Source organism: Nicrophorus vespilloides, unplaced genomic scaffold, assembly GCF_001412225.1.
Source record: "Nicrophorus vespilloides isolate i.1.1-1 unplaced genomic scaffold, Nicve_v1.0, whole genome shotgun sequence".
NCBI classification, from domain to species: domain Eukaryota; kingdom Metazoa; phylum Arthropoda; class Insecta; order Coleoptera; family Silphidae; genus Nicrophorus; species Nicrophorus vespilloides.
The window spans coordinates 653,935-669,290 of record NW_017100106.1 but is presented as its reverse complement, the minus strand read 5'-3'; the positions used below and the strand labels follow the sequence as shown (position 1 = coordinate 669,290).

Below are 15,356 nucleotides of genomic sequence, written 5' to 3'. Positions count from 1 at the left end.
GGGAAGAGAAGAAGAAAAATAAAGGAAGAAACAAACAGCTTGGAATTAATTGAACTCACGCCTCTATTGTACACAAGGAGAGATTAGTTAACCATAAATCCGAATTGAAATAAATTCGTCGCTGCTAGTAGAAGCAGCTAAGCTCTCCATTATAGCGTCTGGATTATTTGGTTGGCTTCTGCCTTTAGCAATTAAGAAACAACATAAATTAATTGTGGCTTAATTAAACTCATTTCACGTTCGAAATGCAACGACTGGATGCAATCGGATTAACGTCCGAAAAGAAGGGTTAATTAAAGATCAGCAAACGCACACAGATTTGCATCTTTTCCTATTTAATGGAAAGCTTGCACATACACGGAGGGAGTACCGAGGAAATGGAACGGCAGACGCGAATTAATCTTCATTCCACTTGGATAATAATGTGTGCGAGGAGTGTGTTTTCAGTTTTCAATGCCTCAATTGCGTGGACTCGAATTAATTGCTCAATTACTCGGCCCGCTATAACACTTTAAATCCGTTAATTAGATTTTAATCTTCTATTATTATTGTTATTACCGTCAAGATCATTAAAGATTGGGCTGTGTGAAGTGCAGAAGTTTCTTGAGTGTATACTGGTTGTTCCGTTTCGGAATTTTTATTACACTTTGAAATTCATTAAGATAAAAAAAAATGTTATTACATTCGTATGTTATTTTGTTTCTGTTTATTAATTATTTTATATTCGTAGAATGTTTCCATACTGAACATTTTATTAATCAAGAAATAGCAAAACTCCTTTAAATTTGAAGATACTCGTAATTTTCATGAGTAATCTTTATTTTTGAATAATTTCTTTTCAAATTTTTAGTTCGGTTATTTCATTTTACGAGGAAGGAAAAAAATTAAAAAAATATGCATTATTATAACGAAAAGAATTGTTTCTTCATATTGAAATTATTTAATAACAATACAAAATTCAACTGTTGTACGAAATTGTTGTTACTAAAGAAAATTCCAACTTTTTTAGGCAAACAAAAATATCTTACATTAAGCAATATTTTCTCTTTTCTACATATTGAATAAAATACATTATATCACAATTATATAAGAATTTCTAAAATATTACCTATTTTTCACAATATTTATCATGATCGTGATAAATATGATAAAATAGTTTTGACCGATCGTAAATTGAAGTTGCATGAGATAGCTGACACCCTGACGATATCAGAAGGCAGTGTATTCACCATTTTGCATGAACATTAGATCATGAGAAAGCTCTGTTCGAAATGGGTACCGCGTTTGCTCCAAGTAGACCAAAAACAACAACGAGTTGATGCAAGAATTGCACTTGGAATTGCTTCCCCAACCACCGTATTCACCAGATCTGGCTTCCCAGCTACTATCTGTTTGCAGACCTAAAAGGGAAAGATTTGGCTCCAATGAAAAAGCTATTGCCGAAACTGAAGTGTATTTTGAGGCCAAAGATAAATCGTTCTATCGACATGTTAGAGAAGCATTGGAATGAATGTATCACTCTTGAAGGAGATTTTGGTGATGAATAAAGTCGAATATTGCCCAAAAGTTATTGTCCTTGGATGTTTCTATTTAAAAAATCAAGTTATAATGTAATTAGCAGTTGTAGAGGCCACGGTTATTTCACGGTTATTCAGTTGTGAACTTATTAAGCTCATTCTATATTGGCTAAGTTTAATATTATTACAATGTTTTTTTTTAATCCAACAAAGAATTTTTAAATTAGAATTAAATCTAAATGCATCTGAGAATTCCAATTCATAGTAATAAGATAATAGACCTTTGCAATGGTTTTTAATAATTGAAATTATGAATATGTTTTTTAATATGACTTATATACATTACATAAACATTATCATTATTATAGTAATAATGAAAAGTTTAATTTTATTTAGTAAATTAAATTGTTAATCTCTTATGACTTCAAATAAATACTCTTCAATTTAGGTCAAATAGATGTTTTGATAAGTTTTCACATTTAATCAACACTAATATATTGTTTGAAATCGTTGTTGTATACTATCGAAATAGTACGATCTTCACGGTCGATGGTACTTATAATAGTGACGTTATATTTTTATAACATAAATATAAATTCTTTGAAATAAATTCCGAAAATCATGCCAACGTATTAATAACAATTTTAACGAATTGAAAATGAAATAACCAAAATTATTCATTTACACATAATAGTATCAATGCATCATTCATTGCAACACATTATTCTAATAAAGAGAAAGCTTTTAATAAGTGCGAAAATTGAATTACTCCACGCAAGTTTGAAACGCCTATAGATTTATTTTGTACTTTACCATTCGTTTAACTCTTTTTTTATTGTTTGTTCTCCTTTTTTTGTTTTCCTCTTTTGTCCTCCAGTTTATTTGACCGGAACGCTTTTCGTTCGACATTCAATTTCCGTACAGAACACAAAAAAAACAAAATGATGTCCATACTTCGAGTATTTCCGACTAAATTCAATTTCAATATATAAAAGCGTTCTCATGTATCGAGTCGAAATTAATTTGAAATTATGGATATGTTGCTATCATTAACATTATTTTCTATCGGTTTTAACGACACAAGATGATAGAAAATTGAGCGTATTAAACTCAATAGTTGCACTCCCCAAGGCTTGCATTGCATATTCGCAATTTTACGATGTTTATATAATTTTTTTAATCTTTTTTTGTCAGACAGTCTTAAATATAGGTTATATGAACCTTAATAAATATACGACTTCATAAATAACAGAGACTTTCTAATAGAAAAAGGTTCTAGATGTTAAATTTAATGTTAGTAGAAAAGTATAATACATATATTAATGAGTTATAGTACTCATATTTTTTTTTGTATAATCAGTTGCAAAGACTTCCGGTTCTATTTTAGATAGTACATAAATTAGAGCGTGATATAAGATGAAAGAGCCAGTTATAAATCACCGCAAAGATTTAGTACTTTATTTTATTTTTAGCTATCATTTAGATCAGTGAATATCCATTTTGCGACTATTCCTCGCATAACGAGTATTTCGCTTATTCCTATGTATATACAATTAGAACTGCGAGGAAATAGTGTAATTAACTGATCATTAATATTGTATATTTAAGCAAAATCCTGTTGTTCGTGTTAATTTTTAAATTGCAAAAATATTGCTTATTTTAATAAACATAAGCAGATATGTTTGCAAGTAAAGATGATGCATATTAAACATTTAAAAAAAATATTCATGTTTTTATATTAAAAAAAAGTGTATGTTAAGTATATACGTTGCCGTGAATAAGGAACAAGAAAAATAATTAGATGTCTTGGTGGTAAGTGGCACTTGAAATGGAAGCAACTGACTTCAGTTTCAAGCTAAATTACACTAATTAAGCCAGAATTGCAACAATGAGCTGTATTATGTATATTTATTAAGGTCGACTCAAGAAACGATTTACTAATTTAAAACAAACTATATCCCAAAAAATACAGGAGTTAAACAGGTCGTACAAGTAGATCTAATAGATTGTCATTGATAATTAATAATTAATATAACCATTTTTTTTTAATAAATCCTATATTTTATTTCATTTAAAATTAATTCGATTATTATTAAGATTAATAAGTAAAATAAATAGTATTATTAAAAATGTTGATTATACTTTAGTTTCTTTAATATTCAGACCATGCTATACGAAAAGCGTGTTATAAAATTATATGTAGATATGATTTTGTTGTATATCAATATCATTTACTCAATTGTTGAATTGTATACTTATTGTGAAAGTAACATTCTTTGGTTTTATATACCGCAATAGCTATGCTTGCAGTACAATAAAAAAAAGTATGACTTGTCACGGATAGACTTTAATACTTTTGTATTCTTTGTTAAAAGTGTACTGTACCTATCTATTGTAGTACCTAATACTTTTCCTGTGAATTACCTGATTTCAATAGATACAAATTTGTTAATGTGCTTAGAATTTTGACTTATTGAATCTAATTCCCAGTATACTATTCAGCTTGAGAATTATTATTGGAATCATTTTCCATGAAAAGGTATTTAATAATGCCTATGTCAACGGCCAGCAATGTGTATTGTGTATTTGAAAAGGCCACCTTCGACAAATTTATAGTTTTCCTTGTAAAATATAATTATATTTGCAGAGCTTGTACTTGGAAATTTCTTGGAACTAATCAGCAGAAATAAGTATAAAAGTGCATTGTAATCGGTTCGTGTAAAAAGTGCAATCACAAAGAAGAGTACAATGGCAATAAACAATACAATAGTAAAATAATGGAAAATAGAAGGAAGGGTAAAAATGTGGTCGGAATAAAACACGAACGAAATGTCGCTTGAAATGTCCCTTTCTCCATCCATTGATAAATACTTCTTTCTAATACACGTAGCATTGTGTTTTCCCGCAGACAAATAAATTATTGGCGTGCAAGAGAAACCGGGCATTAATCGTGAAATAAAACACACTTATGCATGATTGAGTAATTCCGTAAAGGCGTTCACCTTTTCGCGCACAAACGGCTCTCGTGGAGCAGCGACTTGCAAAAAAAAAGATTGGTAAAGCCGAAGAACGATACGAAGCAGCGATTTCCTTCCTTTGCGAGTCGCACCTTTTCTTTTGCATTCTCCCTCTATCGCTCCTTTTCTTCATTCCGATAGCTGATATTGCGAATGGGAAAAGAAATGACCACCGAATGAAGGAAGGAAAAATAATAGTAATAATAGAAGAAGTGTAATAATCATTTCATTTCTCATAGCTCAACCTCGACTGCAGATGGTGAGCTTTCTCTCATTTTCGCTCTCCCCCTTTTTCAGATCGCGGGTCATCATCATCGTAATAATATCGTGCTTCGAGTTGTTTGCGCCTCCTCCTCCTGCTGCTGCCGAGGAATAAATAATGGCGTTATCTTCACGTGATGCGGCACAATTAAACAAACCGGAAACTATACACCATATACTACACTCGCACAATATCAACTGCCATCAATAACGAAATAACACGAAAGAAGCATTGAAAGATAATTTCGAAAGGTACAAAGGACCCCAGCTTTGATACCGGCTACCACTAAAAATAGCCATGATTTATAACGTGGAAGTGGAATTAAGATCTCACGAATGATTAATTTTAGTGTGCTTTGCTGAATAAATTCAGATAACTGGCCGTTGATATCCAACGGAGGTGGTGATTGAGAATAAATTTAAGACACTAAACTATTCATTAATAAACAATATGTCCAATTCCAGCAAATTGTATAATCAATTCTTTTATCAGTGCAACTCTTTAAAATTAAACAAGCATAAGTTAAAAACGAATTTATTTATTTTGTTATAATTAATTTTTAATTCATACTTTTTTTTTTAAATTACTTATATAATTTATGATTGACACAATAAGTGTTGTTATTAAAAATTCAAAGCAAAGTAATAAAAATAACAAAAAAAACTTTAAAAATTAAGAAAGATTTGTGATGTTCTAAAATGTTATATTTTCATTACACTGTGTATATACTGTATAGAGCAATAACTTTTGAATAAAATAATGCAGAACTGAACCGTGATAAATCGAGCTTTTCTTTATACAACATTTTTCACCTGCAATCGTTTTATTTTTCATTCATGCTTCAATAACACTTCAAACATAAATTACTATCACGTGTAAATGGAATTTAACACTAATCTTTGCCGGTTGATTTATAGCCCAGGTATAAATCGAAGTGCTCTAGTCTAGTTAGAAGTTTTAAGAGTTTACCGCACTTCGGGGAAAAAGACAAAAGTAAAAAACATGTAGGAAGAATATTTGAAATGTTCCTACAAATTTCAATGGAACATTATTTCATGGATAATAGTAGATAATCATAAATCCGTCTGTTGGAGTGAAATAAATACGGAAAGAGTTATATTAGTTTTTTTAGATGCATTATTATCCAAGGTATGTCTGTTTATTGGGTAGGAAAGATTAACTGTATTCGTCGTGAACAATAGTTGAATGGGTGATCACTGCTAATTGCCAACCCCGAATACATTTTAAATGCTAAATAATTAAAATTCTATCATTTTGATATAAAATATTTGACACAAAACAGTTCTCTATGTGTTACATTTAATGTATGTTAATGTAGTAGAAATTTTTAATAGAAGGTTTTATCACAAATAAAACTTTACGAAACTTGAACTGAATACAGATTATATTATGAATGTAAACATTTCAAATAAGAGTTTAAAGTAATCGTAATAATTTGTATAGTGCAATGGATTACATCATACCTCTATAAATAATCATAAGTAATGCGAGGCAAATATTGATTTAAAGTGGAAATGAAAAAACGTACTGGAATATTGAATGTCGTCGGTCGTTCGTTCGTAGAACGCAGTATGTGTACAGACCGTATACATATATGCATTCGCAGTCAACAATGTTTGTGTCCTGTGCTGCAATAATACTTAAGAAATCCATTAGACTGGATATCAAAACATATTTAACGAGATTAATAGAAATTACGAGCGAGTCGGCGTTTGCTGCTGTCGTTGTTGTCGTCGTTGGTAGTGGACGGTGGTTGTGTGTGGTTATTTGATGCAACCACGCAGAGCACAATGTGACGCATTCTGATTTATAGTCGCAGTGTCATCGTGCGTAAACTAATGATTGCTTCGGTGCAATTTGTCTTTGGCTCTGTTTTATCATAGTGGCTTTTTGATCGCCACTTATCCATCCTTCCCTGGCGCCGGAAGCTTACGTTTTCATCTCGTTCCGACTTAATTTATTACTCGACTGTCAAACACCACAAAAAAAATCATCAAGAATTCTATGATCTTCGTTCACAACACAAGAAAAAAGCTTAGAGAAATGTGGATATTTCTTTAAAAAAATAATACGAAGTAAATAAAAAGTTTGCGAATGATTAATAGACTGTTTTTAGCACGTCCGATATTAAATCAGTACTGATATGTATTTATAGATATAATTGCATCAATATGTTTGAAATTCCAAAACACAGAATTTATAAAATCCAAGATAAATATTTTAATTTGCAAACTAATTTCAAGTTGGTTTTAATTCAAACGAAGCTATAATAAAATTAAATAGCATTTGGCTAGTAAATTTATTGTGTAAAATTTAATTGTATATTTTAAACAAATAAGAAAATTCAATATTTTAAAATATTTTTTAAATTATGCACATCATCTGTATGTCTATTAATAGTCAAATATTAAACAAAAAATGTTATTTTTCTTATTTCCATGTGTATTTTGAAACCAACGTCATGATTAAAATGTTAGATGTAGTGTAATAAAAAATAAGTTGTTGCCTTTATGAAATATGATAATCTTTTTTTAAATCGTGTAAATATTGATTGAACACCACTCTCTGTTATAAAATAGATAGTGTCTTGAGTAAAGTATATATTAGCTACTTTTAGATGTTGCCGCTTTATCGAATTTTAAATCAATTACAGGTGTAGTAAAGTAGTATATATGCAAATAGAATACATTTCTATATGTGTAGAGTATAGCAAATGCAACGGTTCTCAGATGCCTGAAGTTCCAGTGATAGACGAAGACCAATGATTTACACTCAGTAACCTACTGATTATTTTTAATCCGCAGCATTTATAGTACTAATTAAAATCGCGCATAGTAAATACATTTGTATACTAAAACGTAATTACAACCTTAGTTCGATGGTAACGAAGTAGATAATTATGCTGGATCAATTTATAAGCTTAAAAAAGAAGAAGTAGAGGAAGAAAGGAAAAAAGGACTTACCTTGCCGTAATCGAATCCGTGCTTAATTTTCTTGCCATTCATGTTGATGGAGTAATTGTAAAATTTGGAGTTCATAATGAGGCCGCCCCATTCCCTCCAGCCAGGCGGAATATAAGAGCCGTTATACTTATTCAAATATTTCCCGAAGTAGCCTGAAACAAAGCAAACAGCAAACGTGAGGAAGGTGCAACAAAATAAAAATGAAAACATTTAATTAAAAAGTGCACCGCGCAGAATTAGCCGGATACATGGCAATCAACAGTTGGCAGACGTGACTTAGTAACACCCTAAAGAAGACTTAATTCGCACTTGGCAGGTGTTAATAATGCTAGGTTCGGCGTGTGCAATTTTCTGCTACACGACTCTCGCAGGACATAACAGTGAATTCGTTGAAGAGTGGTTGGTCAGTCGGGGTGAAATTGAAATGATTTTCGTTTTTACGAGCGCTTGGCCATAAATTGTGGCCTCCCATGATATGATCCGTGTAATTAACCATTATCGCGTTCCCATTATCGTGTCTTGGGCGAGGAGGAAAGGAGAAAACTGGAAATCGCTGCTCGGCAGACCGACCAACGGACCAACGATTATCGCCAAACCGATGTCTACTCCAAAGAAAAAAAAGCCATTCTCCAACCAACTTGAAATCATCACCAGAATCGTCTACTAAGTATCATTCGGATAATAATGCAATTCGAATCGATTGAAAGGTAAAGCTTACGACTGTCGGAGAACGAGACAAACAACAATCGACAATCATATTGAATTGAATTATTGTTACTTGTCGGTACGTATATATTAGGTGTGTCTTCTGCATACATTCATAAGCCACATTTAATCGTGCGTACAAGTGGAGAGAATAAGAAGAATATGTAAGAAAGCAAATAGAAGAAAAAAAGGACAAATAACTCGTGCCGCAATGAATCGAAAACATGTTAGCCCCATTGTTGTCCAAATGCAATAGATTATAATGCAACAAATGCTACAATTTAATATCGACAGGAACTCAAACAATTACGTTCAATATTGAACGGATCAGAAAAAGCAGAAATCATCTCGCGTGACTTTCCCGAATCCAATAATATTTATATTATATTTATCCCCTTCCCCTATTTTCGTTACTCCTTTTGTCCGAGATTGTATTTTGTTTCCCTTTTCCTCTATGCGATCTAATAATAGATTGCTTCAGGGAAACACGGGAAACCTTTCAGGGATGAATGAAGGGAGCGAAGATTAGCTTCTCTACTACCCAACATTTTGCCTTTTCTCTATCCTAATCATCATCCGCTTTCCGTACACAGTCCGACCACTTGATTTGAATTAGAAATTATTCAAATGGGTCTTTAATCTCATGCAATCAATAAATTACGGCCTCGCCCACACATACAAATCTGTTTCAAATGAGGAATTCAAAGGTGGTGCAAAGTGCATCCGCCATTTGATGTAGCCCTGTTTCTCTGCATACGTAATCAGCTTAAGATCGATTTCTGGCAACGTGTATACTTTTTCTTTTGAAAAGCTGTGATCATCTTTAATTGTAATATCGACAAAACTTATTTAATTTTTTTTTGTGGATAGAATAAGAGATTAATATTTTTTAAATAGAAATACGTAAATCGGAATATTGTTTAGCGCATATGTTGATTGATTGATTAATAAATAAATCAATATTTTCAATTAAAAATATACAAGAAAAGTGTTAAAACAAAACAGGACATATTTTACTGGATTTGCTTATGAGTGACCATATAATCAAGGTATATTTTCTGCCGAATGGAAATACATAATAATTAATAAATACGGTTCAAACACAGCAAGATTAATGCCATATATAAAACATCTTAAATGTGTATATTATTACAATATTTATTATATCTAAATAATATTAGAAATAGGGCAGAAAAACCTATGGTCAATAGCCCTTTGTATCAGTTGACTTTTTTGAAATTATATATATTTATTATGTTATTTTTATTTCTGTATATGTTGTTTTGTAATGCTGATTTCCTTACATTTATTAATAATGAAGTTGAATGGTCTAAAGATTTTAGGATCGATATCTCTTTAAATGTGATTGCTGAGACTTTATATGTTCTATTTATAAAGGAAATACAGTAAAACCTCGTTTGCCTCAGTCTCGATTTACACTATAATGCGGTTTGCTGGTAACTTTAAAAAGCTCAAAATTTATCCGGATTCAAATTATTGATTTTGAAATGATTCGTATATATTACCGAGTGCAAAAGCAAGAAGAGGAGTTTTCGGTTCGATCGCCTTCGACAAAAGCGATAAATGCCTGCCTCAAGACGATTTTATTGTCAAAAAACAGAAATATCAGAAGAGCCAGGACCTTCATCACAACTTAATATTTCTGTGTTATATAAAGCATATATTATAATGGAAATTACTATAAATACAACTTAAAATTTGTTTATTTGTTTTATTAAATTACAATTAAATAAAGGTTTGGTACATATATTCTATAAATATATTCTTTACAATTGATTACAAATCAAACGATTGCATCGGTTTCTTGGCTTAGCGTTCGTTTGCGGATTAACCCTCATCAGGAACAAAAAAAAGAGTAGAAGTTTTGATTCGGGCAAATCACGTAATAAAACCGGTAAATAGTACGGTAGATCTCCGGTCCGAGGAATCGATTCTTCTTTATTTTCCACCATTGCAAGAAAGTGTATGTGTGTTTTTATTCTCTTTGTTAGAGAGCAAGAATGGAGGAAATCAAGCTTCCGCTTCTTGCAGAAAATTGGATTACGGACTTAACCCAATAATTCTGATAAACGATGTTTGTTTATTTTTTTGATTCTTGTTTGGGGAGTGAGTGAGTTAGTTTGTTAGTGGCGGAAGCAGTCTGGGTCTATAAAATAATTGAGAGGATGATGGTGTGCGCGAGCGTAGGTGGACGTAATTTCCTTTCGGTGCCCACGTGCCCCCTTTAACACGTGTCGTCTGGTCGGAATGGTATGGAAGAAGACAACAACGACGACCACATTGCGGACTTTAAACCGGCGAAATTTCACTATTACAACTCGTTACAGCCGCCACCGATTACCATAATCTCCACAAAACAAAACATTTGTCAACTTGTCATTATCTCGTTAATCTATTCAGTAATAACAGCTTCGGAACAACTTGTAATCCTGTTTCATCTTCATAGCCATCTCCATCTGCTCCTCTCTATCTGCTATAAACTATTCCACTTTAATAGAAATATTATTTAATTTACGGTCCGTGACATATTAATCAGTGGCTGGATAGTTTGAGTTTAGTGATTTCCTTGCAGCTCATTTATTGAATCATTACGAATGAAAGGAATAAATTGAAACTCTGTTCGCACACATCTATTTCCACTTGATTATCAGGCGTGAACTTAATGAAATGACATTACTCATTCCTACCTCAAACCGTGCGAAGCAACATGATAATCTCTCGTGGTCTATGCACTTCTTCGCTCGTGAATAACTAATTTAATAAAATTAAAATCATAAAGTTAGGTCGAGCAACGCCGCATTATACAGTTGTTATTATTATAGATTATATTACATCATTTCCTGTGCAATATATGATCTTGCATTCAGATAACTAAACTTTAATTATTAATTCTTATTAGGAAATGGATTTTCGCAATTAGTATTTTAATTATATCAACTTTTAATGTCATCAAAGACAAATTAATGCAATTTCATTTTGTATTATATAGTTAACAAGATTAATCTTTTAAATGGGCAGAACAGGTCAATATTTTATATGTCTGTAATTATTTATATAATTTCTCTTATATTAAAACTTATTTTATTTACATAGATTACAGAAAGCAGAAACATCTTTACCTTTCAATTAATAATCTCGATCAAACGATAACTTCCTCCCAACCTACATATAAATTTGGAACAGAAAAGAATGGGACGTTTCATTATTCAATTCGCGACAATTCTAAACTCCAATTGCCGGTAATTTTAGTATATAATTTAGATAATTTCATTTACGAATTTTTTTCCTGTTTGGTTGTAGCATTCATAGTAAGAGATAAACGTCATCGTACTAGATTTTATTGCAGTTAAAATGAATAATAAATTATAGAACCTTCCTTGAAATGTAAAAAACAAACCTTTGTTCGTGTTGACTACAGAAATAACCGTGTTTCATATATTGGAAACAACATGTTATTTTTAACAACAAGTGGGATTTATTTTCCCAAGTTAGGATTAAAATCCAAGAAGTTTCAAATTGCAAATAACGAGTAAAATATATTATTTATGTTAAATTTACTTGGATCTTTAAAATTGTGATATATTGCATGAGAATAATTACAGTTAAATAAGCGACTTTGTTCAAATTATTTACTTTTACTTATATAAAATCACTAAACGTAATTCATAAAAAACATTTCATTTAAATTTTTAAATAATTAAATGTTCAGTTTTGCTATTTTCAATAATTTATGTACATTATTAATTTTATTGTTAATTGTTTATTGTTACATGCTAATTTAAGTGTACATATTTTTTGTAGAATTATAAGGCCTAGCTAAAGGAAAAATAAATAAGTATTTTTAGTTGCTTTCCGGGTTATTTGAAAGTGACGGCAATTTCCGGTCTGGTATAAGCAAATTAAGGCCATTCCGAAAGTACAAAATTGAGCAACTTCAGCTGAGGTGAAAAGGGACATTCGTTGTCCCACATACATCATTAACAAAACCAATCTTATGATTCATGCTATTTATGTTTTTTAGTTTCTCATTTCATCCGGTGCTTTGAAGCGAAAAAGTTTGTAAAGTTGATTTACATTCGACCAAACCCAAGTTATGAAATATACTCTTTTTGTTTCAGGTCATAGCAACTTCCATAATACACTTAAATTAAAAACACAGTACTCGTCATTTTCTATTAGTCCATTATGCACTTCCTCTCGGGCAATGCTGTAAGTTGATATCCCGAGATTACTACTCACAGTGCATTCTTTTCTCATTAATCTTTATCTTTATTACGCTACTCCTGTTACTGAAAGTAGTGGAAAGCAGTGTTTCTCATTAGTTTTAAAAAATTCAAACTCTACATCGCATAAAATGTGCACGAAAATTGAAAACGCTTTTAATTCAATAAATTTTTGTATGGAAACAGCAGTTTTTGAAAATTTTAAAGCAAACAAAATTTTAATTAAGGAACACAAAAAATCATCGTTTATTTTTTCCTTTGCAGTAAAGTGTCTTTTTGTGCGGTTTATTGAAAATATATTGTCCGTTTCAACAAATTATTATTAAGTTTTACACATTAATTCTCAATTCTAAAATTTGAATTTTTCAATTTAAAAAATCCTTTTCGAAATTCACAAATTTGACCAAAAAAAACCGGTTATGAAAATCCAACCCTCTCGTAATTGTTTTTTGCCATTTACGTTTCAAGGCCCATTACCAAATGCGTTATTCTTAAATTATATTCCTGAAGGGAGGAGCTCTCAATGGAAATTGTCTTTCTTTCATAATAAGTTTTAATTGAAATTTTAGTAATTGAGTTTCGGTGTTAATTAAATCAAAATATATATCTGCGCCCGTCTCCCTGGAGAGAACTGTTGATGCGAATTCAGCTCTTGGAAACTCGGACTGTAATTATATAATTTATAAAAGAAGAGCGAGGGAAAATAGCAAGTTTCAAAAGAAAATAACAATGAATTCGCATCAAAAGTATAGAATAGTTAAACTCATTCATTTCAATTAATAACAATAATAACAATCTTTTTAAAATTGATTTGCTTAAAAATTACATCAAACGTGGACAACGTCAAAACGTATGTTTTAAAATTAAACATGTTTTTATATAACTTCAATGTTGTTGAGTGTTCAGATTGAAAGTTGATAACCATTACCAATAATATTGGGTAAAGTACAATTTCAAATTCGATTATGTGGGAAGCTATATTTATATTATATTTCGATAACATGCAAACGCTACCGTCTTCTATGAGGCGCCAAATATCATATACATAGTAAAATTCCAGAAATTACGTGATTTAATTTTAGATCGGCCTCCGTCCATGTAAGCTCTCTAAACTGCGTCTTATGATTATATTACGATACTCTCTTTAGATTCATAGGATTTAGAAATTTATGTGCAAATTTTAATTAGTTTTTGAACGTTAACAAAATATGATAAAGCATAATAATATTATAATCATTAAATCATAAATTATAGCAAATAAACAAAAATAAACTTGTTTCTATAAAATGGTAATCATTTCTATGATTATTGAATTGCTTTTCTCCTCAATTACGTAGAAATGTCATTTTTAATAGAGAACAAGTGCGAATGCAAAGTAGCATAAGCAAAGAAGCGTCGTTATATACAATTATTCCTGGTTTATAAATACTGAGCACAGTTAGTTGGATAGTATGTTCACTGATGTGCGTTTTGCATAATTGTAATCTAGTGATCTACGATGATTTATATTAGAGCCAGTATATAAATCAATTGTACCACTTTCAAGTCGTCAGCTCTGGATGCAAGCTCATCAATCAAGTTGTGCAATCCATCTTGGCGTTACTAAAATATTTGACCTGAATTGAGTTCACAATTGGAATTACCATATTAGATCATATTACAGATTTATCTAAGCTACAATACACTATTGAATAATATAAAACTACTTGCAAACTAATTTTCACGTCAGTTCAATAGATCATTATAAATGTTCATTGCCATTATATTTGTATAGTTTTTTTTATAATTGAAATATTAATATTTCCAATTTATGTTGTGATTTATCTGATAACAAGATATTCTACAATCTTAACTACAAATATTTAGAAAATATTATTTTCTTTTCATTATATATAAATGATGTAATGAAAATATTTTGGTACAAATAAATAATAAAGTAAGTTTAAATATATTTAAAAAAAATTATATGTATAGTTTAAACACTGAATTTGTGGAACGATTAATTTATTATGGTTTCTTGTAAAAAAAATAATTCGTTTACGTTGAAGAAAGTATTTTATATACATTTTGAACTGTTATTTTAACTTCACTTTTAGAATGTACATTATGTAGTGTTTATTATTTTACAATTTCATAAATATAGCCATCTTTGCATATGCTAATTTTTCATTATGAGTTTTTTTTATGCGTTTATTTTCTGGCCAGCAGACATAGATCTGATAAACAAAGAAAATGATAAATGTATAAGGATAGGTAGTATTTTATGAGGGGATTGACATCTTTAAAAGCCTTTACACACTATATACCAGAATTAAAATGTATGTTAGTACATATAGGGGTGTCTTAGATACGCGTCATCCACTACTTGTCTAGTTCGATTAACGTTACTTGATAAGTTACTTAGCCAATAGAAGTTTTTGCATTAATCAGAATTTAGTTTTCAATTCTAAAATATATTAAATTTTCAATTATTACTAAATATTTGTTGCTTGATTCATTACTGACTTTTATTATTATTTTATACACCTTAAAAATGTATTGACTTTTGAATAGATAGATTATAATAAAACATTGAGTTATAATAATTACAATTTATAAAATATGGATCGTAAACTTCCAATCGGTAT

General features: G+C 30.4%; 1 protein-coding gene across 3 annotated transcripts in view; it reads right to left on the bottom strand.

Moving 5' to 3' along the window:
• The window catches only part of LOC108568279 (extracellular sulfatase SULF-1 homolog), a 103,220-nt gene that overhangs the window by 11,085 nt on the left and 76,779 nt on the right, over positions 1–15,356 (bottom strand). For all 3 annotated transcript variants that reach the window (XM_017929257.1, XM_017929256.1, XM_017929258.1), the window contains one exon: positions 7,781–7,932. In XM_017929257.1, the coding sequence (XP_017784746.1) occupies positions 7,781–7,932 (152 nt within the window). The remainder of the gene's footprint in view (positions 1–7,780; positions 7,933–15,356) is intronic.